General features: G+C 39.5%; 1 protein-coding gene across 1 annotated transcript in view; it reads right to left on the bottom strand.

Moving 5' to 3' along the window:
* ccser1 (coiled-coil serine-rich protein 1) overlaps positions 1 to 16,500 on the bottom strand; it is a 219,496-nt gene extending 202,996 nt beyond the window's left edge. The window contains exons 1-7 of the mRNA XM_055223972.1: positions 16,301 to 16,500; positions 10,607 to 11,088; positions 9,515 to 9,788; positions 8,221 to 8,470; positions 5,652 to 5,846; positions 4,745 to 4,949; positions 2,984 to 3,168 (exon numbers count right to left, since the gene is read on the bottom strand). Of these exons, the coding sequence (XP_055079947.1) occupies positions 2,984 to 3,168; positions 4,745 to 4,949; positions 5,652 to 5,846; positions 8,221 to 8,470; positions 9,515 to 9,788; positions 10,607 to 11,081 (1,584 nt within the window). The 5' untranslated portion in view covers positions 11,082 to 11,088; positions 16,301 to 16,500. The remainder of the gene's footprint in view (positions 1 to 2,983; positions 3,169 to 4,744; positions 4,950 to 5,651; positions 5,847 to 8,220; positions 8,471 to 9,514; positions 9,789 to 10,606; positions 11,089 to 16,300) is intronic.
* Positions 16,501 to 16,713: the final 213 nt, after the last annotated feature.

The raw sequence follows: 16,713 nt of genomic DNA, 5'->3' as shown, positions 1-16,713 counted from the left end.
AAATTTGTTCTTGTGACAGAATGATCTTGAGCTGTATCAGAACTAGTAGAATATCATATAGTAACATAAAAAAAGAAAAAAAGTATAAATAGACCTAAAATTGTTGAGGAAGGGTCAGATTTTGCCCTGTTAATGTGATTTTATTTTTTATTAATACGTCTTCAGATGAGTATATAGTTTTGATTTCGAGTTTGTAGTTTTAGCATTGATAAGCTTCTGATTTTTGAAACTTTAGACTGGGTTCACCTGACATCACAACACTGTAAAATACGTATACGCCGTAGACGCAGATGCCTCAACAAACCCAATGTCGTCTCTGTTCTCGTCACTGTTGTTTGGAGATAAATAGACTCAGTGCAGCATTGATCTCCTCTGAGAACAAGAGTCTCAATGTTCAGTGACCTCCGCTTATTCACCTCACAGCATCTGCGTGTGGGAGCGTGAGAGTGCAGCCATCTACAGCTAAATCAATGGGTTTCAAGGTTTAGCTTCAGCTCAGCCTCTAATGGAAAGTCACTGCCTTTGTGTTGTGTACAGAGACGCTCTATTGTGTTTTACGGCGCAAACAACACGCTGTCTAAGAGAATAAACATAAAGAAAGTATCAGCGATTAACCCTGCCATTAAAGGGAGGGTGTTACCGTTACTTTTATGGGGTGTTCATTACGGTAGCACATAACAAATTTAGATCACCATGTTACTTTTTATCGTTTTGAAAATGCTATATCCGCCAAAAACAACATATTCAAATATATTCAAATGTAGTCACTCCCCCTTCAGAGCGCTATCACGACACAACAATGAAACTACTGCACATCGCATCAGGTTTGTGAAGTCGTAGTGTACTGTTTTTGTATCATGCTTCTGTATATTTACCAAAAATGGCCGTGAAGTAGTATATGTGACGTAGACTTGTTTTTAATAAGGGAATGTTATAAAATGGTAGAAAGCATAGACAGAATTTTGCATAATATACCCTCTTTAAAAAAAATAACTTTCTAAATAATATTAAATGGTAAATGGTCAGCTTTTGTTTATAGTAGAGGACAGCAGATTTAAGCGAAATATAGGTCATATGATTAAGTCAAATGGGGCGACAGGCACTACAAACTCTGAGATTTTGTATATTGTATTGAGTCAAGAAGTAGACGGTTATTTTCATGTTTTGCAGCTAATGTTAACTTAAAAGGCGCCGTTTATTATGTTTGTAGATCTTGAAGCATTCTCAAGAGTCTCTCAAAAAAAAAACCCAAAAAGAGTAAATAAATGGTTTAAAATAACAGTGTTTAGTTTCATTTTGCACTCTGCAGCACTCACAGCTTTGGGCACTAAATGCATTATAGCAGAAAGGATTGGTAATAGTCAGGACGTGTTGCCGCTGGCGACGACAAACAGACAAACAAACAAATGACTTTAATTCCATGTGAGCAGGAGCATCTTAAACTGTGGCATTTAGGTTTTTCACTGCGGATGAAAGCAACAAACTACAGCTAACAAAGGCTAACTGCTAACTGTAAGGAGGGTTTGAACAGTGACCAGGAGAGATCGCTAGATTACTCAAACATGCATGGATGACAAATTAAACCATTAAACCACAATTAAACCATTTTGGGAATGTTTTGATGAGAGAACAGTAGAAAGCTCCAAAAAAAATCGATTTTGCATAATACCCCCTCTTTAAAGGTACACTATGTAAATTTTCTACAGGACTTTCTACTGGTCCATGACTTTTTTGTCTCCATGGAGATGTTATTGTTCTCCTTGGAATGTTCCACAGTATGGCATTTAACTCTCTATAATGCATCTACTTAATTAGGGATGTTTTTATTGCTCATAAATACCTTGAAAATGGCATACCTTGGCCTGAGGCAGTCGCCTTCATATCACCATGGAGATAGAGATTACTAGTGCTATATTGAGGAACATTTCAGGCAAATCAGTAACATCTAGACCAGCAGGTGGGTGACCTCTGTACCAGAAAAGTTACACAGTGGTGTAGCAATTCTTCTATAGTAGTAGAATAAATTTGGATGCACCGATCCAGCTTTTTCAGGTTCGATACCGATTTCGATACTGTGGCTTTAAGTATCTGCCAATGCCCAATATTAACAGATACCGTTGTAGGGATTAATAACAGCATTTATTTCCTTTTAAACTAAAATAAAATAAGACAAAACTGATCTAAATAACAGTTATTTATCTCTCAGCTAACTACAGAACACATTTGTACAAACTATGACCAGTAAATAGTAATATCACATCAATTTATATGTCTAAACAGGATATCGGCTGAATAGCTATCTGGAGGCCGATATCCAATTCAGGTAGTTTTTCGGTATCAGATCAGTGCAACATTGTAGTTTACCAAAGGCCAATCAAAATAACAACAGCCACTGAAAAAAGACAATAAAACAAAACCATTTGAAGTGGAAAGCCTCCTTCTGTCTCTTGTAAGTGCAACAAATATAGAAATCATTTGCATTATTACTACACAGCACCTGACCTCTATCTCCTGCACCGCGACAGACAATCATCTTCATTTTATATTATTATGATTCAAGATGAGCCTCGCAGTGTCCTCTCAGCTGCATCGTGTTAGCATAAATAAAAAGACCATTAGGGGTACAGCCTCGCTATTATAAGTTATGGGGCGCTAATGCTATCTGTCTGGTTTGTATTCTGCAAATTAGCTCATATTGTAAACAGGTAAAATGCAGTGGTATATGAATGTGTGGTTTCAGAAGTGGACTAGAAATGGCATTTTCTGAAGACAGTAAAAATCAGGTACAGCACCTTTAAAGACTCTTAAATGTGCACTACGTATCTTCACTGGAGGGGGGTCAGTTACCTCCTTGTCTCCCTAGAGATGGTATGGCTATGGATAGAATGTTCCACGGTATTGTATTAAACTTGTATTCATCCACGTCACAGACATTTTCACAGTTTGAAATCTTTTTGGGGAAAAAACAGTATTAGTGACTGACCAGACTGCCCAGTTTGGAGGATGACGAGTTGTGCCTGTGTTTGATCAGTCCGCATCCCTCCAGGCCCGGGACGTCTCGCAGGTTTCCATGGAGATGAGGTCCCCCCGCCCCCTCCGAAGACGAGCGCAGACGCCGCTCCAGCCTCATGACACCATGGTACGGGCTCACACTGCTGCACAACGAGCCTGGGGAGAGAAGAAGAAGAGAGGGAGAGATAGTCAGACTTAGGGTTGCTATTCATTTTGGAAATAGAAATACAAAAGTTTCATGCCATACTGTGGAACACCCTCCACCAGAAAAGTTGCATAGCGCACCTTTAAGTTAGATAATGACTCTTATAACTCATTGGCAAATGTTGCAAAGATATAATGAACAACCATTTGTCTGCGCTGTCTCCAAATGTCAAGATTCAAGTTATTATTTTGCTGCCTTATTAAAATGAATGGGACAGAATGTTTACATCAGCACCAGACGATGTGAGTTGTTACACGTCCCTTCAGGAAGGGTCTATTACTGTAATTACTGGGCCTATCCAAATGAAACAAACACTAGCACAAAGTTTGACATTTGTCTGGAAATAAAATTAACATGACAAGTTTACAGACGCAAAGCAAAACAAATAATCATAAGAGGCAACATTTATAATGCGTCCATGGGAGTGGATCTCTCTACTGTGCTTCTCCTCAAGATTCTTCTGATTCTTCTCAATGATTCATCTTCTTCTCCCCACTAGGTTTTTTTAAGGTTTTTTCTTGCTGAGAAGTGTCTAAGGACAGGGGGCACTCTGGGGCAGTTATCCATTTGCTTGTTTTCTGTTAATCTACTCGTCTATTATTGACCAATGAAGGTTTCACTGTTTAATTTTCCAAGTTTCTGTTGGTTAAAGCCCTGCGGGTTGACTGCTGCTGCGATTCTGAACTCAAGCAAGCAAATATAAACTTAATTGAATTGATTTTCCACCTGAATATTTTATAGTCTACATCTCTCCCTGTTCTTCTTTCCTCCAAATAAGAGTCAGATCTGTGAAGATGCAAGCCCACCCTGAGTAAGTACACATGTTTTTTCCCAGTTTTTGAATGCAATAAAACAACCAAAATGAAAAAAAAAATGCTTTTAATTTAGTCTATTTTTTGCTAAAAAGTTGCATACTGGGGCGACAGTGGCTCAGTAGTTAGAGTGTTGGTCCCCCAACCCGAAGGTCGGAGGATCAAGTCCCGCTCGGACCAAGTTCTGTCGTTGTGTCCTTAGGCAAGACACTTCACCCACGTTGCCTAGTATGAAAGTGGTGTGTGGAGGTCGGAGGGGCCGATGGTGCAGATTGGCAGCCTCGCTTCCGTCAGTCTGCCCCAGGGCAGCTGTGGCTACAATAGTAGCTTACCATCACCAAGTGTGGAAATGAATGAATAATGACTATAGTGTAGCGCTTTGAGAGGCTTTGAAAAGCGCATTACAAGTGTAAGCCATTATTATTACTGTGGCTTTTAAGCTATCATCCACAAGCTTATGTGTTTAGATGACAGCTCACCTCCCCTCACCTGTGCTCTCTGGTCTTTTTCTGTTGGGCCAAAGTTGTCACACTATCAGACAGAAGCAGCTCGGCCAATCTAATTACAAGTGGTAGCTTTAAAATACTTTCCTGGAGACTGAAATGACTATAGCAACTTCTGGAACATTGTGAACATTATCGATAAGCCATATTTCCCCAAATTTCTGGCTCTTACCTGCCTCCCCCTCCCCCTTCTCTCTCCCTCCCTGTCTCACCTGCATGCTTCCTGAGGTGGGCTTGTCTGGGCTCTTGGCAGCCGCAGTAGCTTCCTCTGGACTCCTGAAACGATCTGGTGGTCCTGGTCCTCCGCTCTGGCCCCGCCCCCTCGCTGCGGACCACGCACGGCTCACTCTCACTGGTCTCTGTGAGGTACGCCAGCCTCCTCCCTCTGCTCACCTCCCTCCTCTCCTCCACCGAAGCCTGTCAAAAGAACACATTTTAAAGTATATAATATTGATAACATCGACAGTGACTTTAGTTGACTGAAAACAAATAGAGCATGAACAATAAGGACAATATATATGTCAATGAAACAGTAGTGTCTGTAATAGTAGATGTTAATTATCCACAGAAGAGTGTTTCACAAATTATCAGGTCGGGAACCAAAACAAAACTAACAAGAATAACAACCCAGAACAACTAAGGTAGTCCTGACCAAGACTAGATCAAGGTCTGAAGATGAGTCTCTGAGCACTGTAGAACACTAGCTCACTCCTTCTTCCTCTCCTCCTTCTTCCTCTCTTCCTTCTTCCTCTCTTCCTTCTTCCTCTCTTCCTTCTTCCTCTCTTCCTTCTTCCTCTCTTCCTTCTTCCTCTCCTCCTTCTTCCTCTCCTCCTTCTTCCTCTCCTCCTTCTTCCTCTCCTCCTTCTTCCTCTCCTCCTTCTTCCTCTCCTGCATCTTCCTCTCCTGCATCTTCCTCTCCTGCATCTTCCTCTCCTGCATCTTCCTCTCCTCCATCTTCCTCTCCTTCATCTTCCTCTCCTTCATCTTCCTCTCCTCCATCTTCCTCTCCTCCATCTTCCTCTCCTCCATCTTCCTCTCCTCCATCTTCCTCTCCTCCATCTTCCCTCCTCCTCTCCTCTCTCCTTACCTCCTCATTCACCACCCCCTCTCTCTCCTTACCTCCTTTCTGGCCTCTTTCCTCTCTTCCTCCCTCTCTCTCCTCTCCTCTGCGCTCTGTTCTTTCAGGGGCAGACATGGCACCGCGGTCTCTGGTTCGGAGAGGGACACCGCGGTCTCGTAGTCTGTGTTGTTGGCTGTGCTGGTGTCTGCAGGTAGAACCTTCTCAGTGCAGGATTCGACTGGACTGAAGAAAACCTGCAATGAGACAATTTGGAAGATTGTTTTGAATATGTCCACAGTCTCAGCAGCGAGAGAAGCCCTGGTGAGTATTTGGATGGGAGAACGCTGGGAATAAGTACGAGTGGGGCAGCAGAGTCATTGTTTCTGTATATAGAAGTTGAATAAGGGAGTTCTTGCATTCAGCTCTAGCCAAAGGAAGCTCATCGAGGCTAGAAGTTATAGGGGCGAATTTGGAGTCTAGTTCCATATTTCGAATTTCAACCGCAAGTATCATAGCAACCAAAGAGACAATCAGGGCCTGCACTGCTGGTTTAACGGGAGGCAGGCACTTAGCAACAGGTTTGATTGACAGCATTACTAATGGAAAGTGGTGTTTGGGTATTGGTGGTGGTCAGGGAGAACGATGGCGGAGATTGGCAGCCTTCCTTCTTTCAGTCATTGTAATAGCAACTTATCGAGTATGGAGTGAATGAATAATGCAATATAAAGCACTTTGCGTATTTTGAAAGGAGCTCTGTATATCCAATGCATTATTATCATCATCCCACTTGTTTTATTCACTAATGTCTTATTATAGTTTGCGTAGATCTAAAGCAACAATCCTAATATATTTTTAACACCCGCCTCTACTTTGCATTGATATTACACCTTTGATAGAAAATGGGATGTATTTCATATCTGATTTCTGTGCAAATAAAATAAAAACTGTTGTTACCAGCTGAATGGATAAAAGCTTTCTGATTACAGTATGCATAGTGGTTTGTTTATGAGTAAGATATGCAGTTCAAATCAGGTTAAAAGTAGTAGCTGCTAACTGAAGTGAAGTCAGTGCTGAAATAGTCAAATGCTCTGACAACTTTTATTATTCAGTAAAGTAACATCTAAAAACATCTGCAGAAACAACTTGAGTAAAGTACTTTGATAGCTCCGGCTAAACCTGTTAAATCTGGGAAGGAGTCCAGACATGAGTAAACGGCACATATATCCAATGCTTTCTTGCCCTGCCCACCTCTCCATACATTATGCATTTGCACATGCCTAAACTTGTAGAGTCAATTTGAAATGTACTTCACACAAATGTTGTTTTAAGGAACAGTTAAGCTCCAGTTAAATCACACTTGAACATGTTACACCCCATTTGAAAACTCAGAGCCACCCACAATGTTGTACTGTGATCATATCCTATCATGAGTTTCAGTTACAATAGAGGTGAGTGATCGTAGTTCAATGACGTTCATCTGGTCTTCTGTTAATTTATTTAATAGATTCTTTTTTTTATTCTTTTAGTTTGTTTTCATATATGTCATTCATCTGCTCACTAGCGGTCTCCCTCAGAGGGGTCACGTGATGTTGCTGTGAAGTGTCCGGTCAGGTGATTTTAAAAAGTTTTGGCATCGTCTTTCTACCATCTACATACTACAGCGCCATCTGCAGTCTGACTTCTTTGGGACAGTATCCCAGGTGTGTGAAAATAAAATTGCCCCCTTGTCCCTTTTTAAAGTCCCGTGGGCACGTTTCTGTATTTCTACTGCCTCCTTAATCCACCAATGGTGTTTGTTGTCCTCTGTCCCAATGATGTTTGCTCCGTCCTAGTCTGTAATGTGGTTCTCTCTTTTACAATGATCAGACATGACTGATTTGAGTTGTTCCTGTTCTGCTTTGTGTTTTGTTGCTTATGTGCACACCTTCTCTGTTTCCTGAATGTCCTCTCTGTTTCTCCAATGTATGTTTTATTGTAAGACATGCAGGGTATTTCATATATGACTTTACATTTGTGCTCTGGTTCTATATTATTTGCGTGATATCGTTCAAATGGAAACTATCAAAAAGCAGCACCAAGATCTGACAGAATTATAAGGGAAAACTGGCACTGAAAACCTTTTACAGCTCATTCACATTTGTGCGACACTTGAATCTCAACCAAATTACATTTTGGCACATTTTTAATAGAATTTCAAAAACCACATCCATCTATTTGGCTCCATATTAAATAACATAAGAGAAGCTTAACAAGTCCCCCACTGGGCAAATTTCAATGCTGCAGTTCTAAAGTACAAGAACAAAGTAAAGATGCAATATGTAACATTTCTGGCTGCCAGTTTGTCTCCATTTTTGGTGCTTTGTCTAGAATGTTCCACAGTATGGCAATAAACTTTCCAGGAAACAAGTACCATATTTTACTGACTATACGTCGCTCTGGAGTTTAAGTCGCACCAGTGAAAAAATTTGTAATAAAGAAGAAAAAAACATATATAAGTTGCAATGGACTATAATTTTTTGGGGAAATGTATTTTACAAAATCCAAGACCAACAGACATGTTATCTTTAAAGGCAAGTTATAACAATAAACTAGAGAACAACACCTTTAATTTAAAATGAAATAACATACTTGGGAGGTAGTGATGGCCGTGTTATTGTTCTCTGGAGCAGATGGAGGGTCTAGGGCAGTATCGGTCTCATCTTGCACAGGGACGTCAGCAGTTATAGGGGTCGGGGCTGGTACAGGGCTGGGCGTCGGCAGGGCATCCACAGAATCAGACACAGAATCCTCTGTTATTGGGTGAAACTCGGACGGGGTTATTGCAGTGGTACGGTCTTCAGAAATCATGGGAGACTGCACCGAGCTCTCCCCTCCAGCACTAGGGAAGTTAAGATTATTAGGTTAATCAAAAATCATGATTATTCAGGCCACAATATAATCAGAAGAGCTTAATAATAATAAGGCAGCACAATACATCACAAAAATATCAATATCGTAATATTGTGACACAAGTATCTATATCGTAAAGCCTACCACACACTACAGGAAGATTCAGTCTTAAATTATGTTTAACTGCACAAAAGGCTGCACAAAAGTAGAATAATGTTTACTGTAGCACCCCGATCCATACAGCGTGGATTTATAAACAGAACAAAGTTCTCTTGCCTTTTTATTTTTAAAGAACTCTTCAAACTGGATTGATAGCGCTGTTTTGTGGACTGGATGTCAAATTCTAAAAATGGTGCAGTTTAACTTTACAACTTGACGATAGGTGAGTAATAAAGTCGCCTTATATTCGATATTTCCTGAGTTTGTATCTTGCACGTCTGTGTCCGTCACTCCGTCTGCTCCTGGTGCTGTTTTATTGGCTGGTGCAGTAGCAATGATGTTTTGTGGTTAATATATGACTGAGCAGTTCAGAATCGTACAAACACCACACACATGAGGAATGCAGCGGATTAAAAATTGCTTAAGAAGATCTAAAGTCGAGTCACACCTCCCTGAAGTCGGAGAGAAGCAAAGCAGTCTTATCCTGTATTGTGTGGCGGGCTTAAGAAAATAAATATGTTGCAATATATTGTAGTATTTTTTCTAGCACTGCATGATTTTGGAAAAAAGCGTAACTGATTTTTCTGTAATGTTGCAATTGTGATTAAATTTGTCATATGATTAAAAAGCAGGATTCTCTTCAGACTGCACATTGTAAAAAAGATTTGAGGGAAATATGACTGAAATATGAACAGATAAACTCATACACGTGGCCCATGCATTTCAGAACATGTTTGTAGCAGTCTAAACTACAAGATTTTTCTATTTATTTGCTAATTGGTTCAACTCAAACGGCAATTTCCATTCAACTGCAAGCTAGTTCTTTCTCACAATAATCATAAAACTAAAACACTTGATACGTTGACATTCCTACCCAGCACCCATCAGCTCTCCAGGCCAGGACCCAGGGGTGACGGTGGTGGAGGAGGGGGGCTCTAGCGCCACTTCGGGGGGTCTGTGGTGGTCCGAGGACTTGGAGAAGCGGTGGTGGGCGGAGAAGGACTTGGGGAGGAGCTGTTTCTTCTGACGAGAGGAGGAGGAGCGCTTGTTGTTGTTACTGGCGCCGCTGAAGTCGTCCAGAAAACCGGAGTCATCGCCTTCGTTCACCCCAGAGCCACTGATGCAGTTTATGAAGGGGTTTCGGTTTCCTGTGGAGAGAGACGTCATAATGGGAAATATTAGAGCTGCACTTGTGAGAAGAAATATTGCCCCTTTACGTATTGTAATTATCTGATATTTTGTATTTAGTTCAGAGTTGACACCTTTTGTTTTAAGTGTTTATGTGTTATTGTTAATGTAACTGCTTTTGTATGTGACACTTGGTTGCTATGCCGACAAACTGATTTCAAGTTTCTATTGGTCAGTTACGCGTCTGTTTTGGAGACTGGCTCAAGTGAGTTGAGGATGCTGTTGTTTTTCTCTTGTTTTGGCGTAGGTTACCGCTTACAGTAGCACTTGTGTTCAGAAAATAAACAACTAGAAGAAAATCTGTGTGTTTCCTTAAACATTTTTGAGATAGGCGCTCAGGAGCATTAAAAACAATTTGAGGAAACACATATGAACTGCTAAACTCGAATCACGTGAAATTTATGTTTGTGTAGTTCTAAGCTACAAGGTGGGAGTTTTTTGGGGGTTTTTTTGGCATTTTTATAGCAATCTTTGTGATATATCAGTTGCTACCATACCATTCAATAATATAGGAAGGACATTGAGAATTAACTTTGGCTAAAATGCTAATCTTTATCAATATCTGGCTTTAATGTCCGAGAATCCACTGCTGCTTCCCTGTAAAAAAAAAAAAAAAAAAAAAAAAGGAGCAGGAGTCTGTGCATGATCAACTGGGGTGAAGAGGTACAGGCATTTTACATGGACTGTTCACTCAAAAGGGTCTTAACACAAGTCTTTACTCACGGCACTGCAAGATAATTTTATTGCAAACTCTAAAGTAGATTCCAAACATTTCTACCTGCTGATGAGGAAGACGACGACGCTTTGTCAAAATCCTCTGTCTGGGAGCGTGTGATTTTCTTCTGTTTGTGACTCCCAAACCCGAACGAATGCCGATTCTTGGACCTCCCGCCTCCCTCGCTGAACCCCGTAGTGGACACTGAAGTGGTAATGCTGCTCTGACTGTTCCCATTGGCGTCTGTGGCCTGCGCATTCGCTGGAGAAGCAGAGTTGAGGTTTATGTTAACGTTCTGGTCTCGGGGGTCGCTATTCCTTTTGGAGCTGAATCCGAGGGAAGGGGCCCGGAAGAGGCTGCGTCGCTTCCCGGTGCTTCCCGAGCTGGAGTTGGTGCTGGAAGGGGAGGAGGTGTGGACCCCGTTGGTCAGACCCCCGGAGGACGGAGAGGAGGGGAGGGAGTCCTGTCTCTTACTGTTGCTGCGTCTGAAGATGGGCAGACGGGAGACGAGGGTGGAGCGCCGACCCGACTCACCCATTGGGAATCTAAGGGAACAAAAACACAGATATAATTCAAAATAGGGTTGGGAATTCAAGCATGTGACATTTGCCAAAGGGTTAGTGGGAGCTAGAAACAAACCAAAATAAACGAAGATGTAGTTTTCTCCCAATGACATTTAACTAAAGTTTTGTTGTGGCGCGTCAACTAATCAGATTCAAATATTTGTCATGATGTTCCTCCTTTTCATGATTGCAGATTCAAATTATATTCAAAGTGCCATGCATATCAATCTAGCCAGGACATATCCACAAGACAACTGAAATCTTTACTGCTAAACTGATGCATCAATCCCGTGCATTTCTGAACATCTTTGTAGAAGTTAAAACTACAGTACACGACACAGCACGACAATTTGAAACACAATATATTGGTACAAAGAAATACTGTGATAAGTGATAATACTGAAACTACTTTATGCCACTGACACAGTAACAATAATGGAAGATAATTCCAGTAAACCATCTTTTACTGATGGTATCATTAAAAGGCCTGAGCTGCAACATATGTACAGTGTATTATTATTTGTCCATAATTAGCCATAGTCCAAATCAATTTATTTTTGTAAAGTCCAAAATCACCAGAGCAGTTGCCTCTTAGAACTGAACATGAGAATTGATTTAACCAACACGAACAAGCAAAGTAATCAACTAAAACAAGCAAATGGAAAACTGTCCCAGAACATCCCCTGTGCTTAGACCCTCCTCCTCAGCAAGGAAAAGTCACTTATTCAATTTTTTATAGCTTAAATCTTATTGTTTTACAACAGAAATACCCTAAATCTCCCCACTTCTACAAAGAAAATATACACACCATAAATACTGATCCCCAAAATATATTATTCCAGCTTTCATATACAGAACGCTAAGTCGATATAGTATTTATTGTGACAGGTCTAACTACACGGTAAGCAGGATATTTTGTTAATTGCAGAGTGAAGTAAACGTTTACCTCTACACTGACATATGAGCATATGAAATCAAAACATTAAGCTAAAAGGAATTTAAAAGAAGAAAAAAAAAAAAGGTTTGAAAGTGCCTTCTGCATTTCTTTCAAAATAGCGTCTTCTCTACTGGTCATGTTAATATGTCACTTATGAATCAGAGAATTGACCAAAGTTCCACACAGAAATCTGTTGCTGAAAGCATGTTTCTCTTCCCTAATCAAATGAGGGCTCTGTCTGCTCTCTCTCTATCCACTCTCTGTCCCTCTGTCCACTCTCATTCTCTCTCTCTCTGCCCGCGCTCGCTCTCTCTGTCCACTCTCTGTCCACTCTCTGTCCACTCTCTGTCCACTCTCTGTCCACTCTCTGTCCACTCTCTGTCCACTCCCTCTGTCCACTCTCTGTCCACTCTCTGTCCACTCTCTGTCCACTCTCTGTCCACTCTCTGTCCACTCTCTCTGTCCACTCTCTCTGTCCGCTCTCTGTCCGCTCTCTCTGTCCGCTCTCTCTGTCCGCTCTCTCTGTCCACTCTCTCTGTCAGTCACAGCTGATGCAGAGTCAGAGGGTGTTTGCAGTCTTTAGCTTGTCTCTATGTAATAAGCAGATTACATTAACACCCTTTAGGATTGGCTTAGGGCTGTGCCGCCTCCTAAAAAGTGAATGAGACTATAAACTTATTAGTGATTCTAGTTTTGAATGAGCCTGAAGTTTAAATAATATTAGTAAAAAGAAAGAGCTAATTAGTCCACAATCACAATCAGCTGATGTTAGCACGATACTAAAACGTTAAACTCTATTTGGATACTAAGAAAAAGCTTGGGTCTGATTATCACTATGCCTCTTTTTATACATTATAATGTTTTTGTTGTTTGTTTGTTTTTTTTAATGACATAATAATTGCAGTTTCTCTCAAATTACCAAGTTGTCTTATACTTCTTTAAAGAAAAGAAGACCTACTGTGTTTGGACCTGCTATATAATCTATGACATGTGGATCATTATTTTATCATTTCCACATTTGAAATCTCAATATTCATCTAAAATAACTTTATAAAAGAAACAAGTCTGCTGCCTTTCGTGCTAGAAAATTGCGGTGCCCAGTGGAAGCTCAGGTCATCGTAAATGGCATCACAATAAAGACCCGTGGAATTGTCTGTACCTCCAATGGACAGCTGCACATCACATTAGAGAATAACAGATTTTTTTTCATTTATACTAAAATGACTATGCAACGCGAATCCTACACATATCACTGATAGAAACTGAGGAAAATACAATTGGAGAAGGACATAAGTACAGGGCAGTGGGCGTATGCCGGTGGCAGTGAAAACGAGAGTTGACAGTCAATATGGTGTCTTGAAAATAAGCAATTAAAGAGGGTGAGGGAAAACAACTACAACATGATTTAAAGCTGTAAAGAGTCAATTTTACATAATAGGTCTGCTTTAAATACCTATAAAAAAAAATTTTTAAACATTCAGAAACGGGCAGTGTTTTTTGTTCAAATCCCTCTTCTTCTGTTGTTTGTATGTGACCAGGCCATGGCTCAGACTGCATTAGGACACATCCTCAGACTAATTAAAAACAGATTAGACAGAGCCCCACTGTTTCGGTATTTACCAAACAGCTCTCAGGTCCACATGCAGAGGATTTTAAATGAAAATAAACAATATTGTTTTAGTGATAAGGCTTGGTGCATTACAGTTACATTAACATTGTTCTGGGTTTCCCATTATATATTGAGACTATGATGCAGAAACAACCATACAAATTTTGGATAATCCATATCACTCATAACCTCTACTAGTGAAAAAAACACAGATTACAGATAAAATATAGTTACTTCTCCATGTTCTAGTCAATACCACAAGTGTAAAGGTTTTGTTTTTAGAGTGTGGACATTATTATTTTTACACTGCATTTTTTGTGGAAGCTTTCAGTTCAGCTTCACCTGTTCCTCTTTCAATTATTAGGAAATTAGGCCTATTGTATTTATAGCTTATCTAAAGTTACATCTGCAAGTCACACATTCAGACCAAAGGATGTCGTGAGCTGCGTACATCACAAACAAACTAATGTTCAATTGTTTTAATATTGTTGACAAAAATTATACAAATTCAGTGTTATCAACAGCACAAACAATACAATACTTTTTTGAGTATTACCATATGGCATCAAAAGGCTTAACAGAGTGTTTTCAGTTTGAGAGAAGAACTCAATTAAGCATGTGTGAATGAAACAAAACACAACTCCAAGAATGTTTGTGATGGGGAAACAGCATTATAACAGATCAATAAATAGCATAATATGGGCACTTTAAGTTAAACATATTGTCAACAAACTGCATCGGGTATAACAAGCAAACATAATAAGGGAAGTTTGGAATAGAGCACCAAAGACAATAACTGTTATCTGGACAATAGACTCGTTCATGTGCTGAGTGAAGAGGTTTTATTACTAGGAGAGAGTCCATAAAAAGGTAAGACAATGATGGAAAGAAAAACTCCTGGTCTGTGATTATGATCCACAGAGTCTTCAGCCATACTTGTTTCATGTGGTTCAAATTTGGCAATACAAAAAATAAAAATAGAACAGACTGATTAAAAAACATGTTATGTGGTTAGGTGCTGTCAAGAGAATTCATACGACACATCAACCTTCAAACATTTTCTGAATCACTAATAACAGGTCGATTGATGATGTCATCTAGGCTAGTTGTTGTATGGACGCTTGATACTAAATATGAGGTGTGTAGGGAGTTTCCCATTTTACAGGTTTCAAGTTTCACAAATCAGATTCATTGCAACATGCAGAAGGAGCAAACTAATATATTTTAATCAGTGGTGGAAGGTAACGAAGTACAAGTACTGTACTGTACTGTGTATACAACTGAAAGGTTTTTATTCTGCACTTTTCTGTTTTAATGTTAATTTTATGATGATTATTTGTGATATTTATGTTTTGATTTGTGTGATTTGAATGTCCTTCTTATTCTGTAAAGCACTTTGAATTACTTTGTGTACAAATTGTGCAATATAAATAAACTTGCCTTGCCTTACTTAAGTAGATTTTTAGGTATCTGCACTTTCCTTATGTAAATTTTACAGTGGATGCTTCACTTCATTTGAGAGCATGTATCTGTACTTTTTACTCTACTACATTTTTTAACTGGACTGAAAAGTAAAAAGTTCTTCTCTTATGATTTGAGGGGTTATATTGTACCATGTTCATGGTAAAATCCTGAGTAAAGTTTTTTAGTTCAAGCTTTGGCTTTGAGCAAACAAAAATAAATAAATAAATCCAAATATATATACACAAAATTCATAAGAAAAGTTAAGAAATTGATTAATCTTGTTACTGTTGACCAAACTAAGTATCAATTTTTTAAATCAATATCACTACATTAAACACTGTGTGAAATACTTTTACTTTTTTACACTGTAGTACATTTTTAAACGGGCACTTTAGTCGATTTTTTTATCTGATACTTTTACTCAACTAACTTTTTTCCTCTGTATCTGTATCTGTACTTTTACTTAAGTAACAACATGGAGTACTTCATCCATTATGGCTTTTTATGGACTTCAAATCGGACCTAATATTAGTCAGCGCTCTCTTAGAAGAACAGGGAAGTAACACAGTAAAAAAAAATGAATTAAATTATAACATCAGTGCAAAAACTCAGCATTTAATGAGAATATAGAAACAACAGCATGCTTCTAACAAAGTAGGCCAAATAACTGTATTTTTAGGAATAAACTTCAGTGGTGCCAATATATGCATAAATCAATGACATCTTCACATCTCATTACTATTGTTGTGGAGAAAGTCAAATATTATACAAATCCAGGATCTTGTTCTATGCAAAGTACATCCTAATCTTATAGCCTACCCTATACTTAAGGAAACATAAAAGTTTTATTTAGAATAGGACAATAGCGTGAAATGTTAATGTTTTTATAGCGTAAAAAAATATCCTGGGGCATGCACTAAACAGCAAGTGTCAGTGATGTCAACAAACGAGCCCATCCTCTCCCAATGCAGCCTGCTTAGCTAGCTCATATCAATGCATTATACTTCCAGCGAAAATAATCTAATAAAAATGGGTTGCCCTATTGATATTTTAGTCATTTTAAAAATAAAGGTCACTTGTGTTGCGATTGAGACCGCAGGAAGATAGTAGCAGAGCCGGGTAGCTAGCAGACGGACGCAGAGAGCCCTTACCTGATCCGTAACGCTGAGTGTACAGTGTATTACCTTTTACAGTGTCTCCAACGAGGAATCAAGACAGAAAGACTATGAAGATTTCTGTTATTTGTCCATAAACCAATCCAAAATTAAATCCAGGTGGTATTTTAGGAGCTGTGTTGAGGTACAGTGGCAGGTAGCGCCTCGGTGGCACTGACGCCGATTACACCTTCATGACGCACGGTGGCGTTTCGAACCACTTCCGCGTTACGGCAGGTCGTGAGCGTGAACGGCGTGACGTAGTGCCCCGCCTCCCCCAGTCTCCCTGCATCTTATTGCAGCAGGTGAACGAACCACTTTATATTTATAGAAAAAAAGAACAAGGGATTTATGCAATCAAAAGTAATAACAAAACATTACATAGGATTTTATTTAAGGTTGGCATTCAAAGTCACACTGTGTAATTTTTCTGATGTGGGGTC

This window comes from Periophthalmus magnuspinnatus, chromosome 9 (assembly GCF_009829125.3).
Source record: "Periophthalmus magnuspinnatus isolate fPerMag1 chromosome 9, fPerMag1.2.pri, whole genome shotgun sequence".
Taxonomy (NCBI): Eukaryota; Metazoa; Chordata; class Actinopteri; order Gobiiformes; family Gobiidae; genus Periophthalmus; species Periophthalmus magnuspinnatus.
The sequence above is the reverse complement of the archived record's forward strand: the minus strand, read 5'-3'. Positions and strand labels throughout refer to the sequence as shown.